General features: G+C 45.4%; 1 protein-coding gene across 1 annotated transcript in view; it reads left to right on the forward strand.

Moving 5' to 3' along the window:
- The first annotated feature begins 877 nt into the window (after positions 1–877).
- The window catches only part of SPMAP2L (sperm microtubule associated protein 2 like), a 29245-nt gene continuing 14160 nt past the window's right edge, over positions 878–15962 (forward strand). The window contains exons 1-5 of the mRNA XM_063128438.1: positions 878–1061; positions 4335–4365; positions 10571–10624; positions 13730–13858; positions 15061–15198. Of these exons, the coding sequence (XP_062984508.1) occupies positions 878–1061; positions 4335–4365; positions 10571–10624; positions 13730–13858; positions 15061–15198 (536 nt within the window). The remainder of the gene's footprint in view (positions 1062–4334; positions 4366–10570; positions 10625–13729; positions 13859–15060; positions 15199–15962) is intronic.

Consider the following 15962-nt stretch of genomic DNA (forward strand, 5'->3'; position numbering starts at 1 on the left):
ATTCAGGAAAGACTTCTAAAATGACGACCTCTCTTTGGTTGCCAAGTGTTTCAAGAGCCTGCACTGCTTGTGCTACATCAAGCAAACACACACCCACACCCAACAAATTCCCCTGGCTGGTCGCGCAAGGATGCAGTTTGTACTGCCACCACATACGTAACCAAAGTGTTCTGCTATCCATGGCTACTAGCCCTGATGGTTGTATGCTATCTCCAGTATCAGAGGCAGTAAGGCTGTGTGCCCCAGTTGCTGGGGAACATGGGCGGGAGGGTGCTGTTGCACCATGTCCTGCTTGTTCATCCCTGGCCGATGGCTGGTTGGCCACTGTGTGAACAGAGTGCTGGACTAGATGGACCCTTAGACTGATCCAGCATCAGGGCTCTTATGTTCTTAGTGTTGCTCATCCTCAGTCCTGGGCTGCCAATCTTTGCAAACCATGCCCAATCGAACCCATGATATAATAAATTGAAAACCAAAACCAAACTTGCAGCATACTCCCAAGGCCATCTGCACATGAACTGCAGCTTTGCAACCGACTTGACTTAAATTTCAAGCAAGTTTGCATCCTTTAAGAGCAGCGGCAGCACGAAATCTTCCATACTTATTCTAAAGCAGCGTTTCCGAAGCCGGCGAGGGCCGGACTACAACTCCCACCATCCTATGGTCAGGGAAATGGGAGTTGCAGTCCCCACACCGCTGGAGGGCGCCAGCTTCGGAAAGGGTGATCGAAAGGCTGCGGTTCCCTGGGACCCGCCTGAGTCGTGCAAGTCCTGAATCTACGGCCGGTTCTCGTGACGCCGCGCGCCCTCTCGCGGCTGTCTGGGCGCATGGCAAGTCGTGCGGGTGGGGTGGGGGGCGGGGGAGGAGTGTGAAAAGAATGGACCGGACGCCGCCAGCTGCTGGTTGCCCCGGAAACCGAAACAAACAGGCGCGAGGAGAGCTGATGCGCGCGGCGGGGCGCCAGCCTGTCTATCTCCATCTGGAAAGAGCGGGAAAAGTTGAGGAGGAGGAGGAGGAGGAGCATCTTCATCTTCTGGGCTGCCTGCTCTGGCCCCTGGCAGGCGCGGGATGGGAGACTCCCCAACAGGTGCTCCTTCCTGCAGCAGCAGCTGCCTTCCCCGTAGAGTGAACATAAGAACATAAGACTTGCCCTGATGCTGGATCAGACCAAGGGTCCATCTAGTCCAGCACTCTGTTCACACAGGGGCCAACCAGCCATCGGCCAGGGATGAGCAAGCAGGACACATGTTGCAACAGCACCCTCCCACCCATGTGCCCCAGCAACTGGTGCACACAGGCTTACTGCCTCTGATACTGGAGATAGCACACAAGCATCAGGGCTGGTAGCCATGGATAGCCTTTGCCTCCAGGGATTCATGTAACCCCCTTTAAAGCCATCCAAATTGGTGGCCGTCACTACATCTTGTGGTAGTGAGTTTCATAACTGAATTCTGCGCTGTGTGAAGAAGTGCTTCCTTTTATTTGTCCACCAATCAGCTTCATGGGATTTTGAGAGAGGGAGAAAAATGTCTTCCTGTCCACATTCTCCATACCATGCATAATTTTCTACACCTCTGTCATGTCTCCCCTTAGTCTCCTTTTTTCCAAGCTAAACAATCCCAGTTGATGTAACCTTCCCTCGTAGGGGAGATGCTCCAGCCCTGCAATCATTTTAGTTGCACTTTTTCCAGCTCTATAATATCCTTTTTTACGTGCAGTGATTGTGTTTTGGATTGCTGGATGGTGGAAAATATTGAGAACTGTGAGACTTCATTCTTCGCATCTCCTTTAATAAGACCATAAGAAGAGCCCTGTTGGATCAGACCAAAGGTCCATCTAGTCCAGTACTCTGTTCACACGGTGACCATCCAGCTGTTGGCCAGGAACCCACAAGCAAGACACGGTACAACAGCACCGTCCCACCCATGTTCCCCAGCAATTGGTGTGTACAGGCTTACTGCCTCTGATACTGGAAGTAGCACATAGCCATCAGGACTAGATAGCCTTCGCCTCCAGCAATTTTTTGTGAACCGCCCAGAGAGCTCCAGCTATTGGGCGGTATAGAAATGAAATAAATAAATAAATAAATTTATCCAACCCAGTTTTAAAGCCATCTAAATTGGTGGCCGTCGCTACACATTGTGGTAGCGAATTCCATAATTTAACTAGGCGCTGTGGGAAGAAGTACTTCCTTTTATTTGTCCTGGATCTCCCACCAATCAGTTTCATGGGATGACCCCGCTGGGTTCTAGGATTTTGAGAGAGGGAGAAAAATGTCTCCCTATCCACATCCTCCATACCGTGCATAATTTTGTACACCTCTATCATGTCTCCCCTTAGCCTCCTTTTTTCCAAAATTAGCAATCCCTGCTGTTGTAACCTTCCTTCATAGGGGAGATGCTCCAGCCCCTTCATCATTTTAGTTGCCCTTTTCTGCACTTCCCCCAACTCTATAATATCCTTTTTTAGGTGTGGTGACCAGAGCTGTACACAGTATTCTAAGTGTGGTCACACCATAGGTTTGTATAAGGGCAGTACGATACTGGCCGTTTTATTCTCAATTCCTTTTCTTATAAAGCCTAACATGGAGTTTGCCTTCTTTACAGCGGCCGCACACTGGGTGGACATTTTCATCAAGCTGTCCACCACAATCCCAAGATCTCTTTCTTGTTCTGTCACCTCCAGCTCAGATCCCATTAGGTTATACTTGAAGTTGGTTTTTTTTGCCCCAACATGCATCACCTTACACTTGCTTCCATTGAACCGCATCTGCCATTTGGACGCCCGCTCTCCCAGCTTGGAGAGATCCCTTTGGAGCTCTTCACAATCCCTTTGTGTTTTAACAACCTTAAATAATTTGGTGTCGTCAGCAAACTTGGCCACTTCACTGCTCACTCCTAATTCCAGATCATTTATTAATTTATTTATTACATTTTTATACCACCCAATAGCCGAAGCTCTTATGAACAAGTTGAAAAGAAATGGTCCCAATCAAAAGTCTGGCACCTCAAGAAGGGTGTGCTCAAGCATGTGCAGAATGCATATCCTCTAAAAAGAAAGGCAACGTTTTTAAAATCTATTTTTTAAAGGGGTTATTTTTTATTTTATTTATAACCCGCCTCCCTCATCTCTCTTGCAAGGAACCCAAGGCTGTTTACCTGGTCCTCCATTTTGTCCCCTGACATGGTCTTCCTCCTCCTCCTCTCCATTTTATCCCACAACAACCCTGTGAGGTAGGTTAGGCTGAGAGTCAGTGACTGGGCCAAAATCACGCAGTGAACTTTGTGGAATGGAGAAGGTGGTCATCTGCCTTTCCGCTTCTGTCTAGGTTATTTCAAGATGCTCGGGGAATGAAGGAAGAATATCCAACACACTCTAAAGCCCTGCGCTTGGATACTGTTCATGTCACCCGGTTAAAGGAATCACCGCCAGTTAATTGATTAGTTTTAATTGATTAAATCTGTATTGATTTACATATGAGTAAAAACAATAATTCTGAAGAAAAAAGCATATGTGATATCGCAGCAGACTCCATGGTGTAAACGAGGCTTTCCTTCTTGTATGTGAAAGAAAGAATGGGATATTTTTTTTTGTAAGTACACTGCTGACATCTGATAACATCCAACCAGGCACCACCCACCAGTGTAAATGGCAGGTAGTATTATGCACTAAAAGAAAAACCAGCTATGTAAAAAATCAATTTAAACCCTGCACAGAATCCAGAAGCAGAAGCCTTGTGTAGAAAAGTTCATTATCACTTCACAACAGAGTGCTTGTCAGGCTTACTGGTCCCAGGAAATACCCAACACTCTCCTGCAACTGTGCATTGCAGGATAAATTTTGTAATGATTGGCAAGTTGTCTTTTAGGGAAGGTTACTGCCATTACTGATCTTAATAAATTTCCAAGAAACCCTTAAGTTCTCTAGAACACAAGTTTGAAAATTATAGCTTTATGGTGCATTTGGCAATTTTCCTCTGATCAGGAATGGTTGTTGGGGCTGACAGGGTATTTTATCTTGAAATGTAGAACTGTAGTCCTAAACATGCATACCAATGTTCGTTCTGATATCTTGGTGTTCAGGGGAGATATTTTGTGTTATAAGAAAACAAGCACAAAGTGAATGCCAACAAGCAAGTTAAATCAAAGTCATCACATCACTCAAACAAGCATGTAATGTCCGTATGAATCAACGGTTAATTAGGTAGATAAATTCTTTGTTAGTTAAAAAAAAACAGTGCAATTGTCTGTAATTATAAGTAATTTGTAGTTTGTCACAGGACACACAGGTTTCAGGCTGTCAAAACCTACCTACTCTTTTTGCTTTCTTTGCAGTTTCTTCCCGAGGTTTTCACCAAAGTGAAAGGTAAGCGAAAACTCCCAGGGGCCCTCTGATTCCAGGTAGCTGCATGTTTAATGGATCAAATTCTAGAAACCTTGTTTTTCCTTGGCTGCAGCTCCTGATACAACTGTGAGAAGGGCAAGAGGCATACATTACCAGCCCACCCTTAAATTCCACATTTAAATGACGTTGGATACTAAGCATTCTATTAGTAATGATCCCACTTCTTTTCTTCTCTTAAACTACTCTTAGGGCCAATCCTATGGGCTGCATCTTCGCTGCTCGGAAGCCCCCAAACCCATACACTTCTGCGATCCCTCTGCCCTGCCAGGTTGAAGCCAGTAGGGTGGGAGGAGCAGCAGAAGGGACCTTTGCCTCGCCATCCTCCAATCTGATTTATTTTAACTAGACTGCTCTCCAGCCTGTTTAGCAAGGGCGCTTTGGCGGGGGACAGAAGGAGGCTGGAAGAAACTCAGGATCAATTGTATCCTGGCCTCTCCAGTCTCCTCCCCTCCCCGTCCATCAGAAAGCCCCCATTTCCCCCTCTCTGAGGTCAATTTCCCAATCTTGGAGGGCAGCTGGTGTGGTTCTCTCCACGCCAACTGCAAGGGATCGGGGTGTCTGGGAGATCTCCAGCTGCCACTTCTGAAGTTGGAACCTTGTCTCCCACCTCGGAAAGGGGCACCTGAGCCATCCTATAGTCCCTGCGATGCTGGCCGACGGACCATAGAATTGTGTTCTTCGGTGTCTATCAATAGTAATATTATTCCAGCAGAACAGCCATATTAATACATTGTAGCAAAGCAAACAAAGAATTTTGTGGCATTTTAAAGAGTAATATTTACTTGTTTGTTTACGTTTGTATCTCCAAGGAGCTGAAGATGGTGTGCACCAGGGATGGGGAACCTGAGGCCCTCCAGATGTTGTTAAACTCTGTCTCCCATCAGCCCCAGGCATCATGGCCAATGGTCAAGGATGGTGGGAGTTGTCCAGTAACATCTGGATGGCCACAGCTTCCCCGTCCAAGTACTTTCCCCCTTTTTTACCCTTACAACAACCCTGTGAGGTAGGTTAGCCTGAGAGATGGCGACTGGTTTGAAGTTACCCAGGCAATTTCATGGCTGAGTGGGGGTTTCTCCAGTCCTTCTCTGACACCACTAACCACTTCTTCACAAACAGAACAACATATTTATTGTTTGATTTATCCAGAGCTAGTGCTGGTATCACGGAGAGTGTCAGATTAAGACTGGGGAAACCTGGGTTCAAACCCTGGCTTGGCCATGATGCTCCTTGGATGACTGTATGCCCATCACTGTCTCTCAGCCCAACTTACGTCACAGGGTTGTTGTAACAGTAAAATGGGGCAGGGCTTGTTGGAGCATGTATACCCCTCTGAACTTCATGGAGGAAGGGTGGGATGAAAAATGGAGTTGTGGCAAAAGCTTCTGTGGCGAGGAGCCTACTGCAATAGTCAGCTCTTACCTACAACAGTTCATGCCACAATGGCCTGGTTCAGACCACACGCTAAACCCTGCTGCTTAACCACAAAATGGTTAAGGGAATGCATTCAGGTTAATGCATTCCCTTAAACACCTTGTGGTTAAGCAGCATGGTTTAGCGTGTGGTCTGAACCAGGCCATTATGTTCATTCAGGTGTCACAGGACTCTTCGTTGTCGATAGTATTGTGAGGAGTGCTGGACAGAGAATGGCTCAATTGCGTTTAAAGAACCAGTGAATGGGCTGGTGCAGATGTTGCATATTGGTCTGCTTTTGCTCTCCAAGGGACCAGCTGAGAGCCTGTACATTAAAAGTAGCCAAGTATAAGCCAGGCTCTGACTGGTGAGAGTTCTGATGCTCCCCTGGAGATAGGTGGAGAAAGCTGGAAGAGACTGTGGAACTGCTGGTCGCCTTTCTCCATCTGCTTATTTTTGTTTACCTCTCTCTTAGCAGCTAATTCTTCATGGGGGGTGGTTGTAGGGGGAGGGACAAAGGTATGTGAGCGTCTTGTCAGTTATTGTCTTTTAATTAGGGTGTGCTACTGGGGAAAAGTGCATATTACAAATAGCAAAGAATGTGCATAAGAGAGAATTTTTACAGCATTAGTCACAAAAAGGGAGTGTCATAATTCTCCTGTCAGAGTAATTATTTGACAGTAAGTTTGGATTTAACTTGGATGACTCCTTGGTAGCCCACGGAGGCCAACTCTACCCAATGACACCGCTCCGTGTAAGAACGCCAAAACCGACCTTGCTAGGTCAGGCAAAGGCCCATCTAGTCCAGCGTTCCGTTTCCAAGAAGAGCCAGCGAGATGCCCTCTGGGAAGCGCAGAGCTATTTCCAGGCTGTCCTCTTCTTAAGATTGTTTGAATTATTGGGAACAAATTGCTGACAAAAGACACGTCTGCTGTGTTTGCCACAGGACTAATGTGCGGTGCAGTTTGGCTTAGTAGCTGCCACTTCGCCATAAACATGAAAATAACCACCTCGGAAGGCATCAGCTTCTGGTATCAGTAGCTTACGCTCACTCTGATCACAAAAGTTTCATCAGGCTGTCATAACTAATAGCTTTTGATAGACCTACCCTCCATGAATATGCGTTTAAAAAGCAAAACAAGCCAATGGTCATTACTTGAAAAAAAGTTATATCAAGACATACAGTTGGCTGTCCTGAACCTCCTGCAAGTCAACTTCATTGGGTGACGTTCCCATTCTCCACCCCAGTTTTCTTATTGTGACAGGGGGAAGGAATCCTCACTTTCTCCACACCTCTCATAATTCTGTACACCTGTATCATGTCTCCCCACCAGTTTTGTTTTACCTAAAAAGCTTCAATTCTTTAGCCGTGCCTCACAGAGAAGGTGCTCCAACCCAGCCTCTTGGTCATTTTAGGTTTCCTTAACTTTTGAGTTAGGCTAGTCCTTGGTAACTTTGAGGGGTTACTTCTAGCCAGTCTCACTGCTCCACATTATCTTCTTATTCCTGCTGCTTTCATACCTTCCAGCTTCCAGATCTTGGCTCCCCAAACCAAACCTGGAAGCAAAACAGGAAGTAATAGAAAAGGTACCTGTTATTATACAGAGTTTTGGAACTACCTTTGCGAGTGCTGTAAAATAGTTCTGGATTCTTCCATGTTGGCATTAAGTAGAACATCTGGTCTATCAGAAATCATTACTAAGATCACCACAAACACGTTTGATGTCTGGCTTCAGGGTGCCTAGGAAACAGAATCTACATATTGGTCACTTGCAACTCCATTGCAGGAAGCTGGCCGCAGGAAGCACCCCTCATTTTGCTTGAATCTGTCAGAGACAGAACCATGTCCCTCATGGGCCATAGTCTAGTGAACTATCTTGGACTGTCTGTTCTTAGGCCTCAGAGCTCTCTCCGTGCACAGAAGGTAATGGGGATGTGCAACGTTGGCTCCTGTCATGGAGAAACCACCCAAAGCGGCTGGATTGGGAGCCTGAATTTCTGCCCTTACGGAGTCAACAGAGAGGCCCCCTCAGCCACTGGACTTGCCCTAGCTGTGCTCCACTTGCCTGCTTCTTTAACCAACTGCTGGAAGAAGAAGAAGGGATGCAGAGAGGTCTCTCTTGCTCCCCCAGCACTTCTGGCTTGGGTGTCTAGGAGAGAGATTCCTCCGGCTCTCGTGGTGTTTACTCTCATGCTCCTGTCTGTCAAGAAAACATCATTATAACTTGAATGGGAGGCTCTTGCCTCATAAAAAGTGTTCCGTACCTGAACACGTCCTGGCTTGAAGAAAAGGCCAACGGCCCCAGGTGTATAGGTGCCTCTCAAGGAAGCCTTTGCCTGGGAGCAAGTTTTGTACATGATGGAATGACTTTGGAGCTTAAGTGTAATTAGCTAAGTCTATTATCTGGGATCTTGCATCAAATGAACATATAATCTGTCATCTTCTCGTCAGCTCCCTCTTAGTGCTCCCAGGGCAGATCAGGAGGAACAGACATGTGGAGAAAGGCCTATAAGCCCTTTCTGAAGAAAACTTGACTTTAAAGTTAATTTCTTGCATTATGCAGCAGCAAACCTGGATTTTGCCACCAAGTGTACCTTTGCCAAGGAGTCACAGTCAATTCCAGCTCCCTGTTTAGATGTACACTTGAAACACCTTCCTCAGTTTGGTGAACTCCAAATATGTGACTTCGACTCCCATCATTCCCATCCAGCATGGCCAATGGAGAAAGCTGCCTTAAGTATACACCTAACAATGTAACATTTGAAGCGGCAGTATGAACTCAGTGCTTTTCCTCAAGCTGTAGAATTTTCAGGGCTAGTTTACATTTTATTCAGACAGGATTTAAACTGCAGATATTTTCATTGCCTGAGTACACCTGCAGATGCCGCATTGACTAGATAATAAGAACATGTCAAGAATGAATGAACTGCATCAGCAGATTATTCAGCGTTTGTTTTCAGAAGTTTAACTTCACCTGGTTATATACAGATTTCACCACATGGGATATATTTGTAACAAATTCCAATGGGTAACCAGTGTTTCATCCTGGTTCCTGGTGTATTTTGAATATACGCCTCAGATGCAGGGCTTCTCCACATCAAGTTTTTTGCCCTGCAAATTTACCTGGGCTTCTGCTTCCTGATTCTTTGCAGGATTAAGATTGGCTCTTTCACACACACTTGTTGGTTTTTTGGTTTTTTTTGGCATTATCTGCAAGTTCTATATGTTTCATCATATACCCACTAGAAGGCGCTGTTATCATAGCATCACTTCCTCTTTGCATGGACAAATTCAGACAGCGTCATTTTATTACCTCATTATCTCCATTTCGAATTAAGCTGCGGAAATCATCAGAAAGCATAGGAGAGGCACTGGAGGTTGACGATGTCATGTAAACATCCTGCAAACTTTCGTGAGTAACCAATCTCAGTCGCAGGATAAAAGCCCCATAAGCAGGACTGAATCACTCAACAGCTTTCTGCCTAAGCCTTGCTTCCTCTCCCATGCAGGAAGAAGTTTCTGTCTTTGATCAGCAGCTGATGGGAGATAAGTCCTTTTCTCTGCTGGGAGAGGAGGCAGGGCCTGGGGAGGAAAATGGCGGACTGGATGGAGAAACCCCATGGGTAGGGTGACCATATGGAAAGGAGGACAGGGCTCCTGTATCTTTAACAGTTGCATAGAAAAGGGGATTTCAACAGGTGTCATTTGTATGCATGCAGCACCTGGCGAAATTCCCTCTTCATCACAACAGTTAAACTGCAGGCGCCCTGCCCTCTTTTGTATCTGGTCACTCTCATATAGCTCTTGCAGCTTTAACTGTTGTGATGAAGAGGGAATTTCACCAGGTGCTGCATGCATACAAATGACACCTGCTGAAATTCCCTTTTCTATGCAACTGTTAAAGACACAGGAGCCCTGTCCTCCTTTCCATATGGTCACCCTACCCATGGGCTATATCTGGCCTGAGGGCTGGCGGTTCGCCATGCCTTCTGTAGAGTGTGTTTATAAGTGAGCATAGCCGCCTTGTGGTGACATTTCCCTGATCATAGGAACTCATAATTAGTCAAACCATTGCATTTTAATGCGTATCCATGTGCAGGAACTGGATGCAGCAAAAAGAAAAAAACAGGGAGGGGGATGATGCGGTACATACTTTTTCTGGAATCCATCGACGTCTTAGAGACTCTTTGCCTCAGTAAAGCATCTTGTCCATACAAAGAATTTACTTGGTTTGAGAATATAAGCTCTTTGGACCCCATCCCTCCCTCATTCATATTTTCTCTCTCTTTCTCGTCTTTTGCTATAAAACACCATGCATGCTGATGGCACTGTATAAATAATATAAATCATACATAATAATTTTCTCCTTACAGTGAGGAAAGTGGCATGTATGAACCCAAGACTTGCAGGAAGTTCAACATCCTTCCTGAGATGTAATGGCTGAATGGGCCCTTAGGTTGTGACTTTAATGAGGACATTCTTATAGACCATCTGGTGTTCTGACCTCAAACATTGGCACTGACATATCAGTTTGCAGACACTGAGATTGCATCCCTGCACTGGTGGGACATGTCATTATTTGTGACATTGTGCTAACCTGATAGGCTGCATGCCACAAGCTTATTTTCTAGAGCAACAGGTCTAAGGATTTTTCTGCTAGAATTGTCTAGAGGAACTTAAGTTCTTTGCCCATTGGTCTTATCCAAATGTATGTTTGTGTCTATCTTGCAAATGTAAACATTTTGAACTTTTCAGGCTCCGTGAGCTTGCAAAACCAAAGGAGGCAAAAGATGTATGGAACTTTAGTCGGTAAGGTTGCGCAGTTTAATAAAATACGTGAATTCTACTAAGAATCTTTATCAATTATTCAGTGCTTTAGAGAGTTTAGAGCACTTTATATACTTTATCTCAGGCCACAGCTAGACCTAAGGTTTATCCTGGGATCATCCAGGGTTCGCCCCTGCCTGAGCACTGGATCCCCTGTGTGTCACCTAGGTGAACAGGTTTGACCCCTGGACGATCCAGGGATAAACCTTAGGTCTAGCTATGGACTCAGTTGCCTTGTCGTCTCAATCACAACAGCCCTGTACAGTGGGCCTATATTATTTCCCTATTGTACACCGGTGGAAGTTGTGAGAAAGTGGCATGTCCAAAACCCACTAGCAAGTTCATTGCAGATGCAAGATTTGCCCTGGGGGCTTTGCAGCTCTACTCATAACCATTTCTCTATGCCAGCCTTCCAGATGCGTTGGTCTACAACTACCAGTTGGCTGAGGGCTGCTGGGAGTTGTAGTCAAATACATTTGGAGGGCACCAGGTTGGGGAAGGCTGTTCTACACCGACACTTATTCAGATGTTATCATGTCATTTTGCATAGTATTCATATATTAATTTTATTTATGTCCCACCTTTCTTACTTCTTGTAACTTAAGTTGGTGTACATATGGATCCCTGGCCGTCTCCCATCCAGGCACTTACCAGCTCTTTAGCAAGGGTGCTTCTTTATGGATATTTAGCTGTGCTTGCTTGTGTCTATATCCATTGTCTCTGCTGTGACAGCTAGATCTGCCTCTTGAAAGTAATAACTGGATCCCTGCAGTTTCGGTGATCTGAAATAAGAGATCATCTTTAAAAATAATGAACATCTTTAAATATCAGTTTCAGATAACAGATGATCAATACTAGGAAGTCTTTTACAGAGGTATGAACTGAAGACCCCTTTGTGATGAATGTGTGTGTCTATACTGTATGACAATTGCATTGTACATACTTGCCTTGTTTCAATAATTTCAAAGGTTAATTTTAAAAAAATACAGCACATTTGACAATTCTGCCATTCTGTGCCAAATGGGTCGTGGGTTGAGCAGCAAATGGGTTGAACTGGAAAGCCAGTGGGCAGGTACAGGGCAGTTTGAGGGTAGTGCAGTCTGTACCTGAATGATGTGTTGCTCAGACTGGGGAACCAGGCCAGTGTCGGAAGGTTTATGAGGTGAGGTGGAACCCCATTGGGCCTTTGTATCACCTGACCTTAGCTACCTTACTTGCTTATGGCTATCTGCTGTGGTGGCATATTATTATTATTATTATTATTATTATTATTATTATTATTATTATTACATTTATATACTGCCCCATAGCTGAAGCTCTCTGGGCAGTTTACAAAAGTTAAAAATAACAAACATTAAAGACAAATATATAAAATTTAAAACCATAAAAAGCATAAAATACAAACAAAAACAGACAATATCCATTTAAAACAACTATTCTGGGGTCAGTTAAAAAAACTCCACATTTGCTGTTAAATGCCTGGGAGAAGAGAAAAGCCTTGACCTGGCACCGAAAAGATAACAATGTTGGCACCAGGCGAGCCTCGTCGGGGAGATCATTCCATAATTGAGGGGCCATCACTGAAAAGGCTGTTTCCCTTGTTGCCATCCTCCGAGCTCCAACCTTAGATGTTGAGCGTAGTGTACGGGTAGGTTCATGTCGGGAGAGGCGCTCCATCAGGTACGGTGGTCCCAAGCTGTGTAAGTCTTCATAGGTTAAAACCAGCACCTTGAATTGGGCTCGGAAACATAGAGGCAGCCAATGCAAGTGGGCCAGAGTCGGTCTTATATGCTCGAACCTTCTGGTTGTGGTTATCAATCTGGCCGCTGCATTTTGCACAAGCTGCAGCTTCCGGACCATCTTCAAAGTCAGCCCCACATAGAGCGCATTGCAATAATCTAATTTGGAGGTTATCAGAGCATAGACAACTGAAGGTTATCCCTGTCCAGATAGAGGCATAGCTGGGCCACCAACTGAAGCTGGTAGAAGGCACTCCGTTCCGCTGAGGCCACCTGAGCCTCAAGTGACAGAGATGGTTCTAGGAGAACCCCCAAGCTACAAACCTGCTCCTTCAGGGGGAGTGCAACCCCATCCAGAACTGGTTGAACACCCACAGTCCTGCACAGAAGACCAGCAGGGAGCACACAAGCTATCACCATGGTCCAGAGAGTAAAGCAGCTGGGACTTGCTGCTAGAATGCTTGACTTACAATTCTTGCCATCTTGCAGCGGCCTCTTGCCACTATTTGTAAAAGCTGGGGAACGATGGTTCCGGTATTTAGACATTTGGCTTTGGAACTATTCCACCTTTATCAGTGCATTTTCAATGTTAGCTTGCTCCAAGGTAATCCTATTGAGAACTATAGGACTAATCATACAATGCCACTGGTTCACATCCAGATTGAATTATTGCAATGTGGTCTGTGTGGGCTGCCTTTGTAAAGTGTTGAGAAATCCCAGCTGGTGCAAAATGCCGCAACAAGAATCTTGACTGGTGCTTGACTGGATTATGTGACCTTGTTACTGCTCTAGTTTTTGTTGGTTTCTAAACTGTTCCCAAGCCCAATTCAAATACTTGAAAGGTTGTCACACAGAGGAGGGCCAGGATCTCTTCTCAATCCTCCCAGAGTGCAGGACACGGAATAACGGGCTCAAGTTACAGGAAGCCAGATTCCAGCTGGACATCAGGAAAAACGTCCTGACTGTTAGAGCAGTACGAAAATGGAATCAGTTACCTAGGGAGGCTGTGGGCTCTCTCACACTAGAGGCCTTCAAGAGGCAGCTGGACAACCACCTGTCAGGGATGCTTTAGGGTGGATTCCTGCATTGAGCAGGGGGTTGGACTCGATGGCCTTAGAGGCCCCTTCCAACTCTGCTATTCTAGGATTTTATGATTCAATGGCTTGGCTATCATCTTTCAAGTCTTATATGGCCATTGTATTGTCATCCATCACATCTAGAGGGCACCAGTTTGGGGAAGTTTGGCTTAAAGTGAAAAACACACATCCTACAACAGTATGTGTAGTATATCTGATATGATATATTCTTGAATGTTTTGGTTGGCACATATTTTCTTTATTCACAATAGTAAGTTAGTCTGGGGAAACCAAGATATGATATGGCCCCTTTCCTCCTGTACTCTGATGAGTCGACCAAGCACAAGAACCCTGGCTTTGGCAAAACCCAAGACAAAATGTGATGAAAATCTACAAAACAGGTTTGTCTTCCTGTCCTTTTTTGCTCTCATTTAAAATCCTACTTGAGCTGACTGACAGAAGCTTGGGTCCAAAGGATTGTGCAACTGGTTCCATCTCCCAGCGACCTCGCCAAATTAGAATTCCTGGGATTCTTTGGGGAAAGTCTTGAAAGCCAGTGGTATAAACCCTCCAAATATAAGTTGGTAATATAGATGCGTCCTAAATAGGAGGGTGATAATTGCTTGCCTCCAAATGTTGGCTTTCCATTAATTCCTGCAGATGTTTAAAAAAGCTTTTGTAGGTAAAGTGGAGGAAGCTCAGTGTTTATTATTAACGTAATGGTCAACATGCTTTGAGGACAGTGACTGGCAGGCAAGATGAAGAGTAGTGAAAAGGGCGTAATGTTACTCTTGATTGCCAAGAGGTCTGAGTCATGAATTGAGCAGCTGTTTGTGCTCAAGTGGTGGGATGTTTTAATTTGAATTCCAGACCTGACATTAGAAGCTTTTGAGAGCCAGTTCTTAAAGCAGAGTGGAACAATTACTGGAATGATTTGAGCACAGCTCTGTATTTTGTGAATTCTCTGCCTTGGATCCTCCCACCCCCAGGTCTTCTATTTATGATTGGGGGGCAGAATAACCAAATATAAGTATGTGTGTGTGTACACACACACACACACACAGAGTAGAAATGCTATATCTATAGCAGTGTGTGTGCGCCACAATTTGGAAGAGTGCAGAAAAAGGCAGCATTCTAGGCACAGACTTCAGCTGTCTTATGATCTCAAATCTTAGAAGGCAGCAGGGACAAACTAGACGTTCTGGCTGCATAACTCAATTTGAGTTGTTCCAAATTCCTATAAAGTAGGATCTGGAAGTGCTGCTTAAAGTGCAACATAGGCTGGTGGGAGAAAGAACCCTCCTTGTACTCTTCTTCAAACCTGATTTTATTTTAAACCATGGTTTATTTTATAAAAATAGGTGTTTATTATATATATTTTAAAAATATGGTTTAAACTTAGAAAACCTTATAAACACCATAGATTTCTTCTATCCAGCCTGATGGGATGGGAAAGGTTTGGCTATAACCCTTCTCCTGGCCAGGGCATTTGCTTATATTCATCATCAAGAAACCATATATAGGGCCTGGATTAACTAGTAAGTTGGTCTTCACACTTTGGCCTCTGCTTTTTCTGCACTGATACCTTGTGATTTCTCCAAAGGTCCCTCTTCTTGTACAGCTGTGGTCGGGAATCTGAAATTTGGCATCGTCCCCCAAGACTGTATTCTATAATGCCATCCAAACGCATACTGCAACTAGCAGAACCTAGAGAATGCTCAACAACTTACTTGAAACAAAGGTGAGACCTTCACAGTGCTAGTTGTGTTCTTACTGTGTTATTACCCAGCTGGGTTTTCAACACAGAATTCATAAGAGATAAGCCCTTTACAGAGTCCTCACATTTTAACATATAGTTTCAATTCACACTTATTCACACAAGTGTAGCAGCTGCCTCCAGCATGGCGTGGTTCCCCGGTACACCAATAATGTGTTTATTAAGGCACCGTATCCTTCGCTCACAAGTTGCAGACCCCTTTTCAGCTGTGCAATGTTTGCATGGGAAGGAATAACTGATCCCACATGGCGGTCGCACCACAGTAGTGGTTCCCATGCCACTGCCTCTATGCGAATGGGTCCATGGAAAGACATTGACCCATGACTGAAGAACTAGGGAAAATCTACACAGAGTACTGAAGGCGCTTCCATGCGCCCCCAAAGCGATTGTGTAGATACCGCCCTGGAAGAGACGGAGGAAGAGGCGGAGGAGGAGGCAGCTGGGGAATCCAGCCGTGTCCTTGCCTCCGCCGCCCACCTCCCCGCCGGCCTCCTGCTGCCGGCGAAAGAGCCAGCCGGGTCGGAGAGCTTCTTCCGCTCTCCGCCCTGCCTTCTTCCGCCGAGCTCTCCGACCCGGCCGGCGGGGAGGTGGGCAGCGGCGGCGGCAAGGACGCGGCTGGATTCCCCAGCCGCCTCCTCCTCCGCCTCTTCCTCCGTCTCTTCCAGGGTGGTATCTACACAATCGCTTTGGGGGCGCATGGAAGCGCCTTCAGTACTCTGTGTAGATTT

Source organism: Elgaria multicarinata, chromosome 6 (assembly GCF_023053635.1).
Source record: "Elgaria multicarinata webbii isolate HBS135686 ecotype San Diego chromosome 6, rElgMul1.1.pri, whole genome shotgun sequence".
Classification (NCBI taxonomy): Eukaryota; Metazoa; Chordata; class Lepidosauria; order Squamata; family Anguidae; genus Elgaria; species Elgaria multicarinata.